Source organism: Borostomias antarcticus (genome assembly GCF_949987555.1).
Source record: "Borostomias antarcticus genome assembly, chromosome: 14".
Lineage (NCBI taxonomy): Eukaryota > Metazoa > Chordata > Actinopteri > Stomiiformes > Stomiidae > Borostomias > Borostomias antarcticus.
The window spans coordinates 5,976,487-5,990,511 of NC_140247.1; the positions used below are offsets into that span (position 1 = coordinate 5,976,487).

The 14,025-nt window shown below is 56.1% G+C and overlaps 1 protein-coding gene across 4 annotated transcripts in view; it reads left to right on the plus strand.

Annotated features, from left to right (window-relative positions):
* Positions 1-12,205, plus strand: part of LOC311317903 (ankyrin repeat and KH domain-containing protein 1-like) — a 41,949-nt gene extending 29,744 nt beyond the window's left edge. For 2 of the 4 annotated variants that reach the window (XM_084449047.1, XM_084449049.1), the window contains exons 16-39: positions 7-272; positions 660-989; positions 1,103-1,565; positions 1,826-1,965; positions 2,071-2,182; positions 2,479-2,624; positions 2,817-2,959; positions 3,700-3,913; positions 4,213-4,388; positions 4,623-4,785; positions 5,124-5,219; positions 5,718-5,834; positions 5,989-6,166; positions 6,459-6,652; positions 6,823-7,184; positions 7,396-7,548; positions 7,647-7,796; positions 7,931-9,395; positions 9,881-10,061; positions 10,314-10,442; positions 10,552-10,797; positions 10,954-11,138; positions 11,263-11,421; positions 11,614-12,205. In XM_084449047.1, the coding sequence (XP_084305173.1) occupies positions 7-272; positions 660-989; positions 1,103-1,565; positions 1,826-1,965; positions 2,071-2,182; positions 2,479-2,624; positions 2,817-2,959; positions 3,700-3,913; positions 4,213-4,388; positions 4,623-4,785; positions 5,124-5,219; positions 5,718-5,834; positions 5,989-6,166; positions 6,459-6,652; positions 6,823-7,184; positions 7,396-7,548; positions 7,647-7,796; positions 7,931-9,395; positions 9,881-10,061; positions 10,314-10,442; positions 10,552-10,797; positions 10,954-11,138; positions 11,263-11,421; positions 11,614-11,664 (5,819 nt within the window). In that variant the 3' untranslated portion in view covers positions 11,665-12,205. The remainder of the gene's footprint in view (positions 1-6; positions 273-659; positions 990-1,102; positions 1,566-1,825; positions 1,966-2,070; positions 2,183-2,478; positions 2,625-2,816; positions 2,960-3,699; positions 3,914-4,212; positions 4,389-4,622; positions 4,786-5,123; positions 5,220-5,717; positions 5,835-5,988; positions 6,167-6,458; positions 6,653-6,822; positions 7,185-7,395; positions 7,549-7,646; positions 7,797-7,930; positions 9,396-9,880; positions 10,062-10,313; positions 10,443-10,551; positions 10,798-10,953; positions 11,139-11,262; positions 11,422-11,613) is intronic. The other 2 variants (XM_084449048.1, XM_084449050.1) reach the window with 1 other exon arrangement.
* The last annotated feature ends 1,820 nt before the right edge of the window (positions 12,206-14,025 follow it).

Below are 14,025 nucleotides of genomic sequence, written 5' to 3' on the forward strand. Positions count from 1 at the left end.
CCTCAGCCGTGTCCAAGCAGAGGCAGGCGGCCCTGCAGCAGCAGCCCGGCGCGGTGACGGGGCGCGGCCCCGAGGCGGAGCCCCCGCTGCCCCCCTTCCACCTGTGCCAGCCGCTGGAGTGCATCGTGGAGGAGACGGAGGGCAAGCTGAACGAGCTGGGCCAGAGGATCAGCGCCATCGAGAAGGCCCAGCTGCAGTCCCTGGAGCTCATCCAGGGGGAGCCGCTCACCAAAGACAAGATCGAGGAGCTGAAGAAGAGCAGGGAGGAGCAGGTGAGGAGAGACCAGCGGGGCTGGATGGGGGGATATCATGGCTTATCGGGATGCTTCCACTCCAACGGTACATCTGTAGGCGTCAGACGTCAATGTCGTCTTGTCGGCCGGCGTGGAAGGGTAAAACTGTGTTCACACCAAACGCGACGCAAATTTCTCACGCGGGCAGATGACATAGGGAGTCAATGCAAAGACGTGGCGATATTCACTCGAGTTGAAAACCCTCGAGCGAGATCAAACCCTTTGCGAGTGACACGGGAGTGAGAAATTTGCGCCGCGTTTGTTGCGGCCACTCCCATTGGGACGGGGCCAAGACAGGGGGAGGGAATGCATCTCGGCTGACCCCGCCTCTGCATGTGCACCCCACCCCCCCCCTCCCTCCCTCAGGTGCAGAAGAAGAAGAAGATCCTGAAGGAGCTTCAGAAGGTGGAGCGCCAGCTGCAGCTCAAGACCCAGCAGCAGTTCACCAAAGAGTACATGGAGGCCAAGGGTCTGAAGGAGGAGCAGGAGGCCGGACAGAGCCAGGGCCCGGGGCCTGGGCCGGGCCCCGGGGGGGACGCCTCCTCCTCCTCCTCCTCCCCCACCACCACCACGCACGGAGCCCTGTCAGCCGTCTCCACGGCCAGGGGCCTCATGCAGACGGGCTCCGACACGGAGGAGGAGGGCCTAAGAGAGGGGGAGCAGGAGGAGCCGCCGGGGGACGAGGACGACGAAGAGGTGACGAACGAGCGCCCCCCAGAACCGTCTGGCTTTTTTGCGTTCCGCGCGCCGAGGGCGGTGAGTAGCATGGCGGCGTGCTTTTCTAACCCGACTTGTCTCCGCTGTGTCAGGATGACGAGGACGAGGAGGAGGAGGACGAGGACGAGGAAGGCTCGGAGGAGGAGGAAGGGGAGGAGGAGGAGGAGGAGGAGGACGACGAGGACGAGGAGGACGAGGAGGAGGAGGAGGACGACGACTACACCAAGCTGCCTCAGGTGGACACTATCCTCTACAGAGCTGGCCAGCAGCCCCCCCTGCCCCCCTCGCCCCAGTCCCACCCCCAGCCGCCCCCTCCGCCCCTCCAGGCCGCCTTCGTGCCCATCCAGCCCCTGCCGGACTACAACCCGGCGGACTACCCCGGCGGCGCCAGCCCCGACCTGCAGAGGATGCTGGTGGGCCAGCAGATGCTGGGGCAGCAGCCGCAGGGCCTGGGCCCCGCCGGGATGATGGCGCCGCAGGCCGCAGACGGACTCATGGTGGCCACGCCCGCTCAGACGCTCACCGACACCCTGGACGATATCATGGCAGGTGTGTGTAAGTGTTGCCCGTTTACTCGTTTAGCTGGCGAGAGAGAACGGTATTTTCCGGGTGTATCGGGACACTCGTAAACGGACACTCATTTTTCCTTTTCTCTCTCTCTCTCTCTCTCTCTCTCTCTCTCTCTCTCTCCCTCTCTCTCTCTCCCCCTCCCTGTCTCCCTCTCTCTCTCTCCCCCTCTCTCTCTCTCTCTCTCTCTCTCCCTCTCTCTCTCTCCCCCTCTCTGTCTCCCTCTCTCTCTCTGTCCTGTGCTCCAGCGGTGAGCAGCAGAGTGCCCATGCTAAACACTACGACCTCGCCCACGCCGCTGTCCCAGTCACCCTCACAGACGCCCGCCAACATGGCCTCGCCCCCCTCCGTACTGCCCCTCTACCCCTCCGTGGACATCGACGCACACGTAAGCCCGCAGGCACACACACACACACACACACACACACACACACACACTCCTTTGTGGTTTGGGCGCTGGTGATTGTGAGGCTGCGTGTTCCCGCCCCTGCAGACGGAGAGTAACCACGACACGGCGCTGACGCTGGCCTGCGCTGGGGGCCACGAGGAGCTGGTGTCCGTCCTCATCGCCCGGGGGGCCAACATCGAGCACAGGGACAAGAAGGGTGAGAGACACGGCGCCGCGCGCGCACACACACACACACACACACACACACACACACACACACACACACACACACACACACAAAATTAGCTGTTCTGAAAGATTTCACATCATTGTAGACGGAGAGGCTCCTAGCAGGACTATTGCTCCTGAGCAGGACCTGAGCACTCTGAGATTTTCTAATGAAAAGTGCATTATAAATAAAACATTATTATTATTATTATTAATAATAATAATAGTATTAGTATTACCTCTCGTCTGGTTCTCTGACCCCCCCGGCCCTCTTCTCTCCCCCAGGTTTCACCCCTCTTATCCTGGCTGCCACTGCTGGCCACGTGGGCGTGGTGGAGGTCCTTCTGGACAAAGGGGGCGACATCGAGGCCCAGTCAGAGAGAACCAAAGACACGCCCCTATCCCTGGCCTGCTCTGGGGGCAGACAGGAGGTAAACGCCCCCCCCACCACCAGGCTGGCCTATTGGGTTGGAGCTCATTCACCCACTCTCCCTCCCTCCCCCTCCACAGTCAAAGATGAGATGATGGGATGAGTCAACCCAGTAGAGCGGCTCATCTGTTTTGGCCCCAAACCTCCGGCATGGAGCATGTAGGCTTTAACAAGGCTCTCTCCGATTGGTCAGGTGGTGGAACTGCTGCTGCTGCGGGGAGCCAATAAGGAGCACCGCAACGTGTCGGACTACACGCCCCTCAGTCTGGCCGCCTCTGGAGGCTACGTCAACATCATCAAGATCCTCCTCAACGCCGGCGCCGAGATCAACTCACGGTGAGGGGGAGGGGCCTGTTGGACTGTTTCCTGTGTGTATCAGGATTGATATACAGTAGGACCCCACTCATCCCAACCCAACGGGACAGAAGGTCGTTCGTATCTCTGAAATATCCGGATGACTGAAACTTATGTTAAAATGCACCAAATTCAATAAGTGGTGTACTTGTTTCATATACACTCATAATAGACCGATAAATACCCTTAATTATTTGATAATTATTATTATCAAAATTGCAATCAAATAGCCAACTAAACTCATACAGCCTAGCATAATAGACCTACAGCAGCCTAGAATAAAATAAACAAATTTCCACTTGAGTGCGTGCTTTGATCAAATACAGAACTTAGAGTGAGACGACTCGTTTGCGCTCTACATTTTCCCGCTTTAGAGTAACAAAGAAATGAAACGTGATAGTAGACTACATAGAGTTCTGTTTTTATTCACAGTAGGATACAGTACATGTTTATTATGACAGATTTAAATGCAGGTACTGTTATGAAAATCCCACCAGTAACCAGATAGCAGGCTCAAAAAGGTTTTTTAAGCCTGTCCGGTAGACCGGGAGGTTTGGGTCTCTGAAGTTCGGCTGAGTGGGGTCCTACTGTATTAGTTCCCTATAACCCACTCACCAATCTGGTCTTTCTTCCTATTTTCCTCCCTCCCTCTGTGCCTCTCCCTCCTTCTCTCTCTCTCTCTCTCTCTCTCTCTCCCTCTCTCCCTCCATCTCTCTCACCAGGACGGGCAGTAAGCTGGGCATCTCCCCCCTGATGCTGGCTGCCATGAACGGTCACGTGCCCGCGGTCAAGCTGCTGTTGGACATGGGCTCGGACATCAACGCCCAGATAGAGACCAACCGCAACACGGCGCTCACCCTGGCTTGCTTCCAGGGCCGCGCCGAGGTGGTCAGTCTGCTCCTTGACCGCAAGGCCAACGTGGAACACAGGGCCAAGGTAACACACACACACACACACACACACACACACTCCTCTCTCTCACAGGGCCAAGGTGAGGCAGCGACTAGCACCGCATGTTGACAGCTTGGAGTGTAGGAAAGGTTTGCAGGCAAGAGCATAGTCACATGTACACCGCAGAGTCAGCCCAGTACCCCGAGCCCAAATGGAGGCGCGTACCTTAGCCAGGGTAGCGGAGGACACAGAATCTCACTACTTTTGCATGAAATAGCCAACTCGCCCCCGTTCCTTTCCTCATCCCTTCCTCCTGTCCACACCCCTCCCTTTCTGCTGCCCAGACTGGGCTGACCCCTCTGATGGAGGCTGCGTCGGGCGGCTACGCGGAGGTGGGCCGCGTGCTGCTGGACAAGGGGGCAGACGTCAACGCCCCCCCGGTCCCCTCGTCCAGAGACACAGCCCTCACTATCGCTGCTGACAAGGGCCACTACAAGTTCTGCGAGCTCCTCATCAACAGGTGTGTGTGTGTGTGCGTACCTGTTTCTGTGTGTTTCAGACACCTCCTCCTCGTTGAAATATCCCCAAAATGTGCAGTTGACCTCACATCTGTACAGAAACGGTGGATCATCTCTCTCCCAGCATCTGTTCTCTCTGTCATTCTCTCACTGTATCTTCCCTGCTTGTCTCTTTTAACTCCTCCGTCTCTGTCTCTCCTCCGTCTCTCCTCCTCTCTCTCTCTCTCTCCGTACAGGGGTGCTCACATCGATGTGCGCAACAAGAAAGGGAACACGCCTCTCTGGCTGGCGGCCAACGGCGGCCATTTTGATGTGGTCCAGTTGCTGGTGCACGCCAGTGCCGATGTGGACGCTGCAGACAACCGCAAGATCACCCCTCTGATGGCCGCCTTCCGCAAGGTACAGAGAGCACAGTGTTGGGCCCAGTGGCTTAGGTGGGGTTTCAGATCCATGCATCACTTAGTCTTGGTCAATTCAGTTTCACTTGCCGATTCAGAATTTTACCTGGAAAAATGAATGAATCATAAGTTTGTTAAAACTTAAACACAATATTTCTAAGTGAACATTTTTTGTGTAATATTGATGATCCCCCCCCCCCCCCCCCTCCAAAGTTCATTTTTACGTGGAAATGAATCGACCCCAAGCGTTGGGGTGGTGGCTGTTTGGAGTTGCAGTTGAGAGCTGAGATCTGACGTGTGTGTGTGTGTGTGTGTGTGTGTGTGTGTGTGTGTGCGCAGGGTCACGTGAAGGTGGTGCAGTACCTGGTGAAGGAGGTCAACCAGTTCCCCTCCGACATCGAGTGCATGAGATACATCGCTACCATCGCTGACAAGGTGAGGCCTGGTCCCTTCTGCTGAATCAGCATTCCTCTATACCAGGAGCTCTGCACTAACAGATACAGTCTCACACTCAACTAAGGGGCTCTGCACTAACAGATACAGTCTCAAACTCAACTAAGGAGCTCTGCACTAACAGATACAGTCTCACACTCAACTAAGGGGCTCTGCACTAACAGATACAGTCTCAAACTCAACTAAGGAGCTCTGCTCTAACAGATACAGTCTCAAACTCAACTAAGGAGCTCTGCACTAACAGATACAGGCTCAAACTCAACTAAGGAGCTCTGCACTAACAGATACAGTCTCACACTCAACTAAGGAGCTCTGCACTAACAGATACAGTCTCAAACTCAACTAAGGAGCTCTGCACTAACAGATACAGTCTCACACTCAACTAAGGAGCTCTGCACTAACAGATACAGTCTCACACTCAACTAAGGAGCTCTGCACTAACAGATACAGTCTCACACTCAACTGATCTCTCTGTCCCAGGAGCTGTTGAAGAAGTGCCACCAGTGCATGGAGACCATCGTCAAGGCCAAAGACCAGCAGGCAGCCGAGGCCAACAAGAACGCCAGCATCCTGCTGAAGGAGCTGGACCTGGAGAAGGTAAAAACCCCGGGACACAGACACGAGCCTCACCCTCAAACAGCAAACACAAGGGAGATACTGACAAGTGTATTGTGTCAACTCACACCTCCGTATGTAAAATGGGTGCGTTTGATTTGACTCACGTGGAGTTCCTGTGTGCTTGGCCTTGCAGTCCAGGGCGGAGAGCAAGAAGCAGGCCCTGGCCACCAAGCGCGAGAAACGCCGGGAGAAACGCAAGAAGAAGAAGGAGGAGCAGCAGCAGAAGAGGAAGCAGGAGGAAGAGGAGGAGGAGCAGAAAACCAAGGAGGAGTTCTGTGATATGCAGGAGGAGAAGGAGGACTCGGCTGAAGGTAAACCCCTCACTTAGCTGGTGTTCTGAACGGGTTTTAAGAGATGAGAGGTTGGACGTGGAATGTTTACATCTCTGTTAACATTCTCATTTGAATTTGGCTTGACTTTAATCTATTAAATAGACTGAAAGTGAATGAATGAATTGCTCCCCAGGGGAAATCGAATTTGCCACCAGTCGCACAACAATAAAGACAAGACTGGATTAGCACAGTAACAATACAGACGTTCAGATGAATATATTCCGATGCTGACACCTCTCCCCCCCCCCCCTCCCCCCCCCCCCCCCCGCAGAAGCTGACGTTCCCCTGGAGCCCCCCAGCGCGACCACAACCACCACCATCGGCATCTCCGCTGACACCTTCACCTGCGCCTTTGGCAAGAAGCGCGCCGGCGTCGCCACCACCCCCAACACCAACCGCAAGAGCAAGAAGAACAAGACCAAGGACTCCTCCCCCAGCGAACCCATCATCCTCCAGGACCCGCAGGTACGTTTACGGCGCCGACCGACCCACGCTTAAGCTATTTCACGGTCACGTCGGCGTCGCGCCATATGGAGCGCTGTGCGCCAACTGAGGATCCCATCCAGAACGCTGGAAGCTAAAGCATTCTCCGGTAGCTGATGTGCGAACTCTCTCTCTCTCTCTCTGCCCACCAGGTGGCGCTGGCGCAACACAAAGCTGACAAGAACAAGATCCACGGGGAGCCCCGGGGCGGAGGCGGGGGCGTGGCCGGGGGCAACAGCGACTCGGACCCCCTGGACAGCACCGACTGCGCCAGCGAGAGCAGCAGCAGCGGCGGCAAGAGCCAGGAACTCAACTACCTGCCCGACCTCCCCTCCTCCGCGTCCTCCTACTCCTCCTCTTCCTCCTCATCCTCTTCCTCGGCGCCCTCCTCGGGGGCGGGCCACTCCCACGCCCTCCCGCCCGGTCCGGAGAAGAGGCACTGCCCTCAGCTGCACGGCGGCGACGGCAAGGTGGACAACAAGGTCACCGTCTCCATCTCCAAACCGCTGCAGAAGTGAGTTTCAGCCACAAGGGGGGGCTCTCGTGCACAACTGAGCATAATAGCCAAGTCTAGGTCTTGAGAAGCTCTAAAGAGATGTTATGTGGTAGAAAAGAAAAAAAAAAGCTCAAAATAAAACTCATTCAGTGGTGGAGACAGAAGTGGATATTCTGTGTTGTTTGAAGTGACCCTGAGTGAGCCTTGCCCCCCCCCCCCCTCCCTCCAGAGCTCCTGACATGAGTGAGTCTGCCCCCAGCTCACTGCCCTCCCCGTTCAAGACCATGTCCCTCCCCATCACCTCGCCCAACAGCAAGCTCAGCCTCACCAGCCCCAAGAGGGGCCAGAAGAGAGAGGAAGGGTGGAAGGAGGTGGTCAGAAGGTGGGTGCCACACACACACACACACACACACACTCTCTTCTCTGTGCTATTGGGCTTCTCCCGGATCTTGAGCTGCTATGTGCGCTCTCCCCCCTCAGGTCTAAGAAGCTGTCGGTCCCGGCCTCGGTGGTCTCCAGGATCATGGGCCGCGGCGGCTGCAACATCACCGCCATCCAGGACGTGACCGGGGCTCACATCGACGTGGACAAGCAGAAGGACAAGAACGGAGAGAGAATGATCACCATAAGGTAGGAAGGGGCGCCCTCTGGTGGGCTCGCACTGCTACTACACTTTGTTGTCGCCTTCAATTCGCCCTTCAGGGGACCTTGTTGATCGTGTGCGGTTTTCTGATCCCCTGCGTGTTGTCGTTGTCGCGTTCCAGAGGCGGCACGGAGTCCACCAGGCACGCCGTCCAGCTCATCAACGCCCTGATCCAGGACCCGGCCAAAGAGCTGGAGGACCTGATCCCCAGAAACCACATCCGAGCTCCGGGCTCCAAGGCGGCCTCCGCCCCCTTCCCCGGCGCCTCGGGGGCCTCCGGCGGCCCCTCGGCCGGGGCCAAGGCCCTGAGCTCCCTGGTCTCGTCCTCGGGGGTGTCCTTCCAGCCCTCCTCGTCCTCCTCCCAGGCGGGGGGGAAGATGGGTAAGGGGCTGTCGTCGGGGGTGAGGCAGCCCTTCCCCGTGTCCCTGCCGCTGGCCTACGCTCACCCGCAGCTCGCCCTGCTGGCCGCCCAGACCATGCACCAGATCCGCCACCCCCGGCTGCCCATGGCCCAGTTCGGGGGCACCTTCTCCCCCGCCGCCAGCACCTGGGGCCCCTTCCCCGTGAGGCCGGTCAGCCCCGGCAGCACCAACAGCTCCCCGAAACACAACGGCCAGGGCCGGTCCGCCGCGCTGACTCACGGCGACGGCGTCAACGCGGCGGCGTCGGGCCCCGCCGCTCCCAGCAACCATGCGAGCGCGGCCTCCCCTCACACCCCCAGCCCCGCCCCCGGCAACACGCAGCCCAGCGCCCCCACGCCCTCCTCCGTCAGGAAACAGCTCTTCGCCGCAGACCCCAAAGCCTCCGGGGTTAACGCCGTATCCATGGCGGCCACCGCCGTCAGCAGCGGCGGCAGCATGGTGCGAGGCACGGCGTCCCCCGCCCACCAGAGCGGCGCCCCGCATCCCCCCCAGCCCACCTTGGGCTCCCTCCCCCAGCCCCCCAGGGCGGAGTCCGGCGCCACCGCGCCCCCGGGCAAAGAGAAGGCCCCCCTCTCCCTGGAGAACCAGTCCGCCTCCGTCGGCGAGAGCCACGCCTCCCTGGGCTTCGCCGCCTCGGCCGTGGCCCTGCCCCCGAAGCCCGAGCCCCGGCAGCAGCCGCCTCCCCCTCCCCCTCCCTCCTCCTCCGCGGACGCACCGCCGCCCCTCCTGGCGCCCCAGCCCGGCCCCCACCTCCCCGCCGCCCCCGCGCCCTCGCACGTCGCGTCTCACCCCAGCAACACCGTGCCGCACTTCTCCGCCCCGGCGCCGCGAGTCTCCCACCGGATGCAGCCCCCGGGGGCGTACTACTCCCTGTCTGAGCAGCATCAGCAGCAGGTGTTCGTGCCCCTCAACGCCCAGCAAGAGCCCCCCAAACAGGCCCAGAGCCAGGCCCAGGCGCCCCACCCTCCCCAGCCCGCCAGCATGCCCCCGCAGGGCCAGTCCCAGTCGCACGGCCCCCACCAGGTCCCCTCCGGCCTGGGGATGATGAACGGCTCCCAGATGCAGCACGTCCACGGGGGAGGCAAGCCCCAGCAGATGCCCCCCAACTTCGGCCCGGCCGCCCTCTTCAACCATTTCAGCAGCATGTTCGACAACAACAGCCAGGTGGGCGCTCCGCTACTCTCTCTCCAGACCCAAATGCGCTCCGCATGCTACCTAATAGAGTCTGTGCCACTTCGCCGCCCAAGCTGGTGTTCTGAGGGCGTATCGACGGTTCAAAATTTAGAGTGACAGGTCGTAGCAGCAAATGAGTGCCGCTAGCCCAGGCTAGATGGGCGGGGCATGTCTATAAGTGGGAACGCCTGATCACGAAAGTCGTTACTGATTGGTGTCGGAGGGATTCCTGCGAAACCAATGAGTTGCCAGGATTTGAGCACCAGATTTTTTTGCATGAAGTGTCCCCAGACCCATAGAGAGATCTGCAGCATGCAGTAACGTAGCTAGTTAGCGTAGCTTACGTAGCGCATCGGTGAAAGAACTCTCACGCGTCTGGCGTCGGGTCCAGCGACAGAACGCCCAGCGAGGGACTCCGGCGGGAATGACTTTCCCCTCGCCGTGTTCACCTGCCATTCTCGTTTGTCTGTCCACAGAACAACCAGGTGTGGGGCGCGTGCCACCTGCCCACGCGCTCCCCCCCAGAGCAGCCCTACTCGGCCCCGCCCGCCTACATGGGCATGGGCCAGATGGAGAACATGATGCCCCCTCCTCCAGACAGCTCCAAGGCCCCCGGCTACCGCACCGCCTCCCAGAGGATGGTGAACAGCCCCATAGGTAGGACCCACCTCCCCCAGGGCTGGGTGGTAAGGGGGGGGGAGTTGAAGCTGGCTCGCTGTGGAGTCTTCTTCACGCCTCATTGTGGATGGATCCCAATGAAAAGGGACGCGGCTCGTTACAGTGCACCATTTGTATGGAGTTTTAGCTTCCCTTGGCTCCCGGTGTGGCAGTAGTCCCAGACGGCGTGTTGGTTTGAGACGCTGCTTTGTGTTCTCGGTGTAACCCGGTGTGTCCTGTGTCCCTCTGCAGCTCTGACCAGCTACGCCACCAGTATCTCTGGCAGCCCAGTCTACCTGCACGGCCCTGCCGCTGTGGGAACGCCCTCCTTCAACAGGCAACACTTCTCCCCACACCCCTGGAGCGCCTCCTCCTCCTCTGGTACAGGACACACACACACACACGCGCGACTAGAAGACCCTAGTGCTAACTGTCCCATAACGAACAATGTTCCTGTCTGAATCCCCCCCCCCCTCTCTCTCGCCCCCAGGCGAGTCTCAGGTGGTCCCGTCGTCCACGGTGTCCTCCTCGTCCCTGTCCTCCTCGGCCGGCGCCCAGCCTCCCCAGCCCAAGCCCGGCAACTCCAGCCAGCAGGACCGCAAGGTGCCCCCGCCCATCGGCACCGAGCGGCTGGCCAGGATCCGGCAGACGGTCAACCCTCCCCTCCTCACCACCAACTACACGGCGCCGGTGGGTCAGGGGGGAATCTGGTCCTTCGGAGTGGGCAGCGCTTCTGGTGAGTGGGAGGGCGAACGAGAGAGAGAGGGGGGGGGGGGGGTCCAGGGAAATCAAGGAGCACGCGGGGGTGCACACTGATTGCACACTCAACCCCCCTCCCAGTAGTCATCAGCAGAGCCCGAGCCTAATCCTCCCGCTGTGTTTGCCGTGACAGAGGCCATGTCTGGCTGGTCCCAGCCCCTGGTGAGCAGTCACATGATGCACCCCCAGCTGCAGGCCGAGCAGACGGCCTTCTCCCAGCACCAGCCCATGGAGCAGGACGACACGGGCATCGCCAACCCCGCCAACAACTACCACCAGCCCCAGCACATACCCAACAGCTACATGGACTTCCCCAAGGTATCCCCGCGCACACGCAGGCACCAACACAAGCACGCGGATATACACACACACACACACCCACACAGTGTGGTTTAGTCTAGAATAGGGTGTCTTATGAGCCGTGTGTTGCGCTGCTGTCTAGGGGATGCCCATGTATGGAGGCACCATGCTGCCCCCCCACCTCCCCATGGCGGAGGGCCCGGGGGGCCCCATGTACAACGGCCTGCACACTGCCGACCCCTCATGGAGCCCCATCATCAAGGTGGTCCCAAACAATGCAGACAACTCTGACCCACAGCAGGTGAGGCGCCCTCAACAGCGCGCGCACACACACACACACACACACACACACACACACTCTCCAGCCCAACCACAAAGTCACACCATCTATTGATTGGAACTGGATGAGGCAAAAAATACAACCCTAACCCTAATATTGATTGTTTTTTGTGGATTTTATATGTAAATGTAAACCTGTTTCTACCCCTCCAAGGTGTGGCCCGGTACCTGGGCCCCTCACGTGCACCTGAACCATGTCAACTAGACGGCGTCGACAGCAATCAAGCGCACATCGCACGACCCACAGCAAACATGAAATTCCACCTGAGGAAGATGGATGAAGAGACAAAAAAAAAAAGAGAAGCTAAACTGCAACATGTTAACTTAGTAGAGACCAGAGAGCGCAGAGCAGAGGTTGACGAATTGGAGAAAATGATCCTGACACTGTTCTTTGATGTGCCTATCTCAAATAAGAAATAGAAAATGTGGCGAGGGCTGTTATCAGTGCCCTGATGTCTGAGAACAAACGAGCGTGATTACCTGTTCAACAGGTCCATTCTCTGCGTAGTTTAGCGATTTTGACTTAAACCCACATACACTGTTCTTTGGCTGCAGGGGGCTCTACACCACGTAGCTATTTAAACTCAGCCAAGAACTAGATGAGGATGATTACCTGAAGAGAGAAAGAAATCAGAACCTTTTAGAGTGGTAAATACATGTATAATTGTTTACATACTAAAAAGGGTTAAAATGAGTAAATTTCATGTCGTATAGTGGCTCTACTTTATGTAGCCTGTTAATGTGAAATATTTACCTTAATATTCAATAAACAGATTGCAAAGTTGTTTTGGTGTGTGACTTTGTATATGCATTAGGTCATTCCGTGAATAGAGTATATTTGGGAATTCGGGTGGTGTGAGTCTGTGTGTGTTAATGTTACTCTTGACAGTGGGAGATGAGGGACAGGTTTAGGTTTTTAAAAATGTCAACCGTGTTATGGACATATGCACATCTAACACATGATAACAGGGTTGAAACTTGACAGCATCAACTGTGTAGCCTACTGATTCTTTTATGGACTTTTGCTGGACAGTGTAGACGAGATATTTATAAAGCACGTCATTGTCAGACAAAGCGCTGAAACAATCGCAAAGTCATTAAGAAAACAAAGCAAAATGGCCTTATAAGCAGAATAATGATAGACATAAATTAATATTTAAAAAATGCAGACACTCCAAAATCTTGTAGAAAGCCTTCCCAGAAGAGTGGAAGCTGTTATAGCAGTTAGGACACGGTGTTCCACCGGGGGGAACAACTCCATATTAATGCCTATGAATTTAGAATAGGATGTCATAAAGGCTCCTATAGGTGTCATGGGTAGGTGTCATAAAGGCTCCTATAGGTGTAATGTGTAGGTGTCCCAATACTTGTGTCCATATAGTGTATATATTACAAGCAAACATGCATGTGTCAACCCTGCTACACTGGAGAAACAGGGTTTCTGTTTGTTTATCCCTGCCATTGCCATTGCTAGCCATGAGTTGAAGCGTATGGGGGGGGATATTTAATTATTTTCAGCAACAAGTGAAGTGTTAATGGGATGACATGTTTGTCTTGTCTCCATCAGTCAATCACCCTGGTCATCCCATGGATGTATTAGGGGTCATCATCATGAGAAATTATATTGTAACGGGGTTGTCATGGACTTAGGGGACACACTTAAAATCCTTTTTGCACAATATAATAAACAATTGACTTATTTGTCACAATATATTAATGGCTGACTTATTTGTCATTTGTTATTTCAGATGTAAGGGAACAACACTTTTTATTAGTGAATATTCTTTTTAAAGAGCATTTGGTTTATATAGTATACTGTACTGTAAATCACTCTCAACCAAAGCGTTGGGGACATATCATTTTGCCTCTTTGTTGCTTTTGAAAGAAAAGGTCATATTTAAAAAGTATCTGGCCTGGTCATTGTTGTTTGTAAACAAATAAGCCATGGACATATTTCCATTTTAGTAATGTCCAAGCCTTTAAAGTTATTATTAATGAACGACCCTGCTTGTGAATGACCTGTGGTAGAATAAATGGGTCATTAGCAGAAATATTCAACACTTTCGTTTTCAATGAGTCTTTGCGTTTTGGAGGTGCTCGAAAAGAGTAAACCGGGACATCCCGGGTAAACAAAACGCGTTGACCCCATCCCTCCATGGTTGACCCTAGCCACGCATCACCAGGCTCTCCTCGGGGGAGAACTCTCTCCTCCTTGGTTTCTATTCGCTTGGTTTCCGGTCTAGAGCCCGCTGATATCCTGTCACACAAATACCGAATTGAGGAGCCTAGTCTCGCCAGTCGCTACGAAGTAGAATAGAATATGGACATACCAAACGAACTATCCTATTCCATAATAATTTCTTGCCGCATTGCATCGTAAGTTTATGGGCAGGCCTGTTTTTGGACAGAGGGGGTCACTATCCGCTTAGACCGGAAACCTCAACTGCAAAGCAAATAGGCCCCAGTCATCTTCCAACCGGAAACCTGCCTCAGCTGACAGGAAAAGGTTATGTGCGAGAGCCAGACGACCGGTGTGGCGTATGTGCTACCAATTTTCGTCATCTGC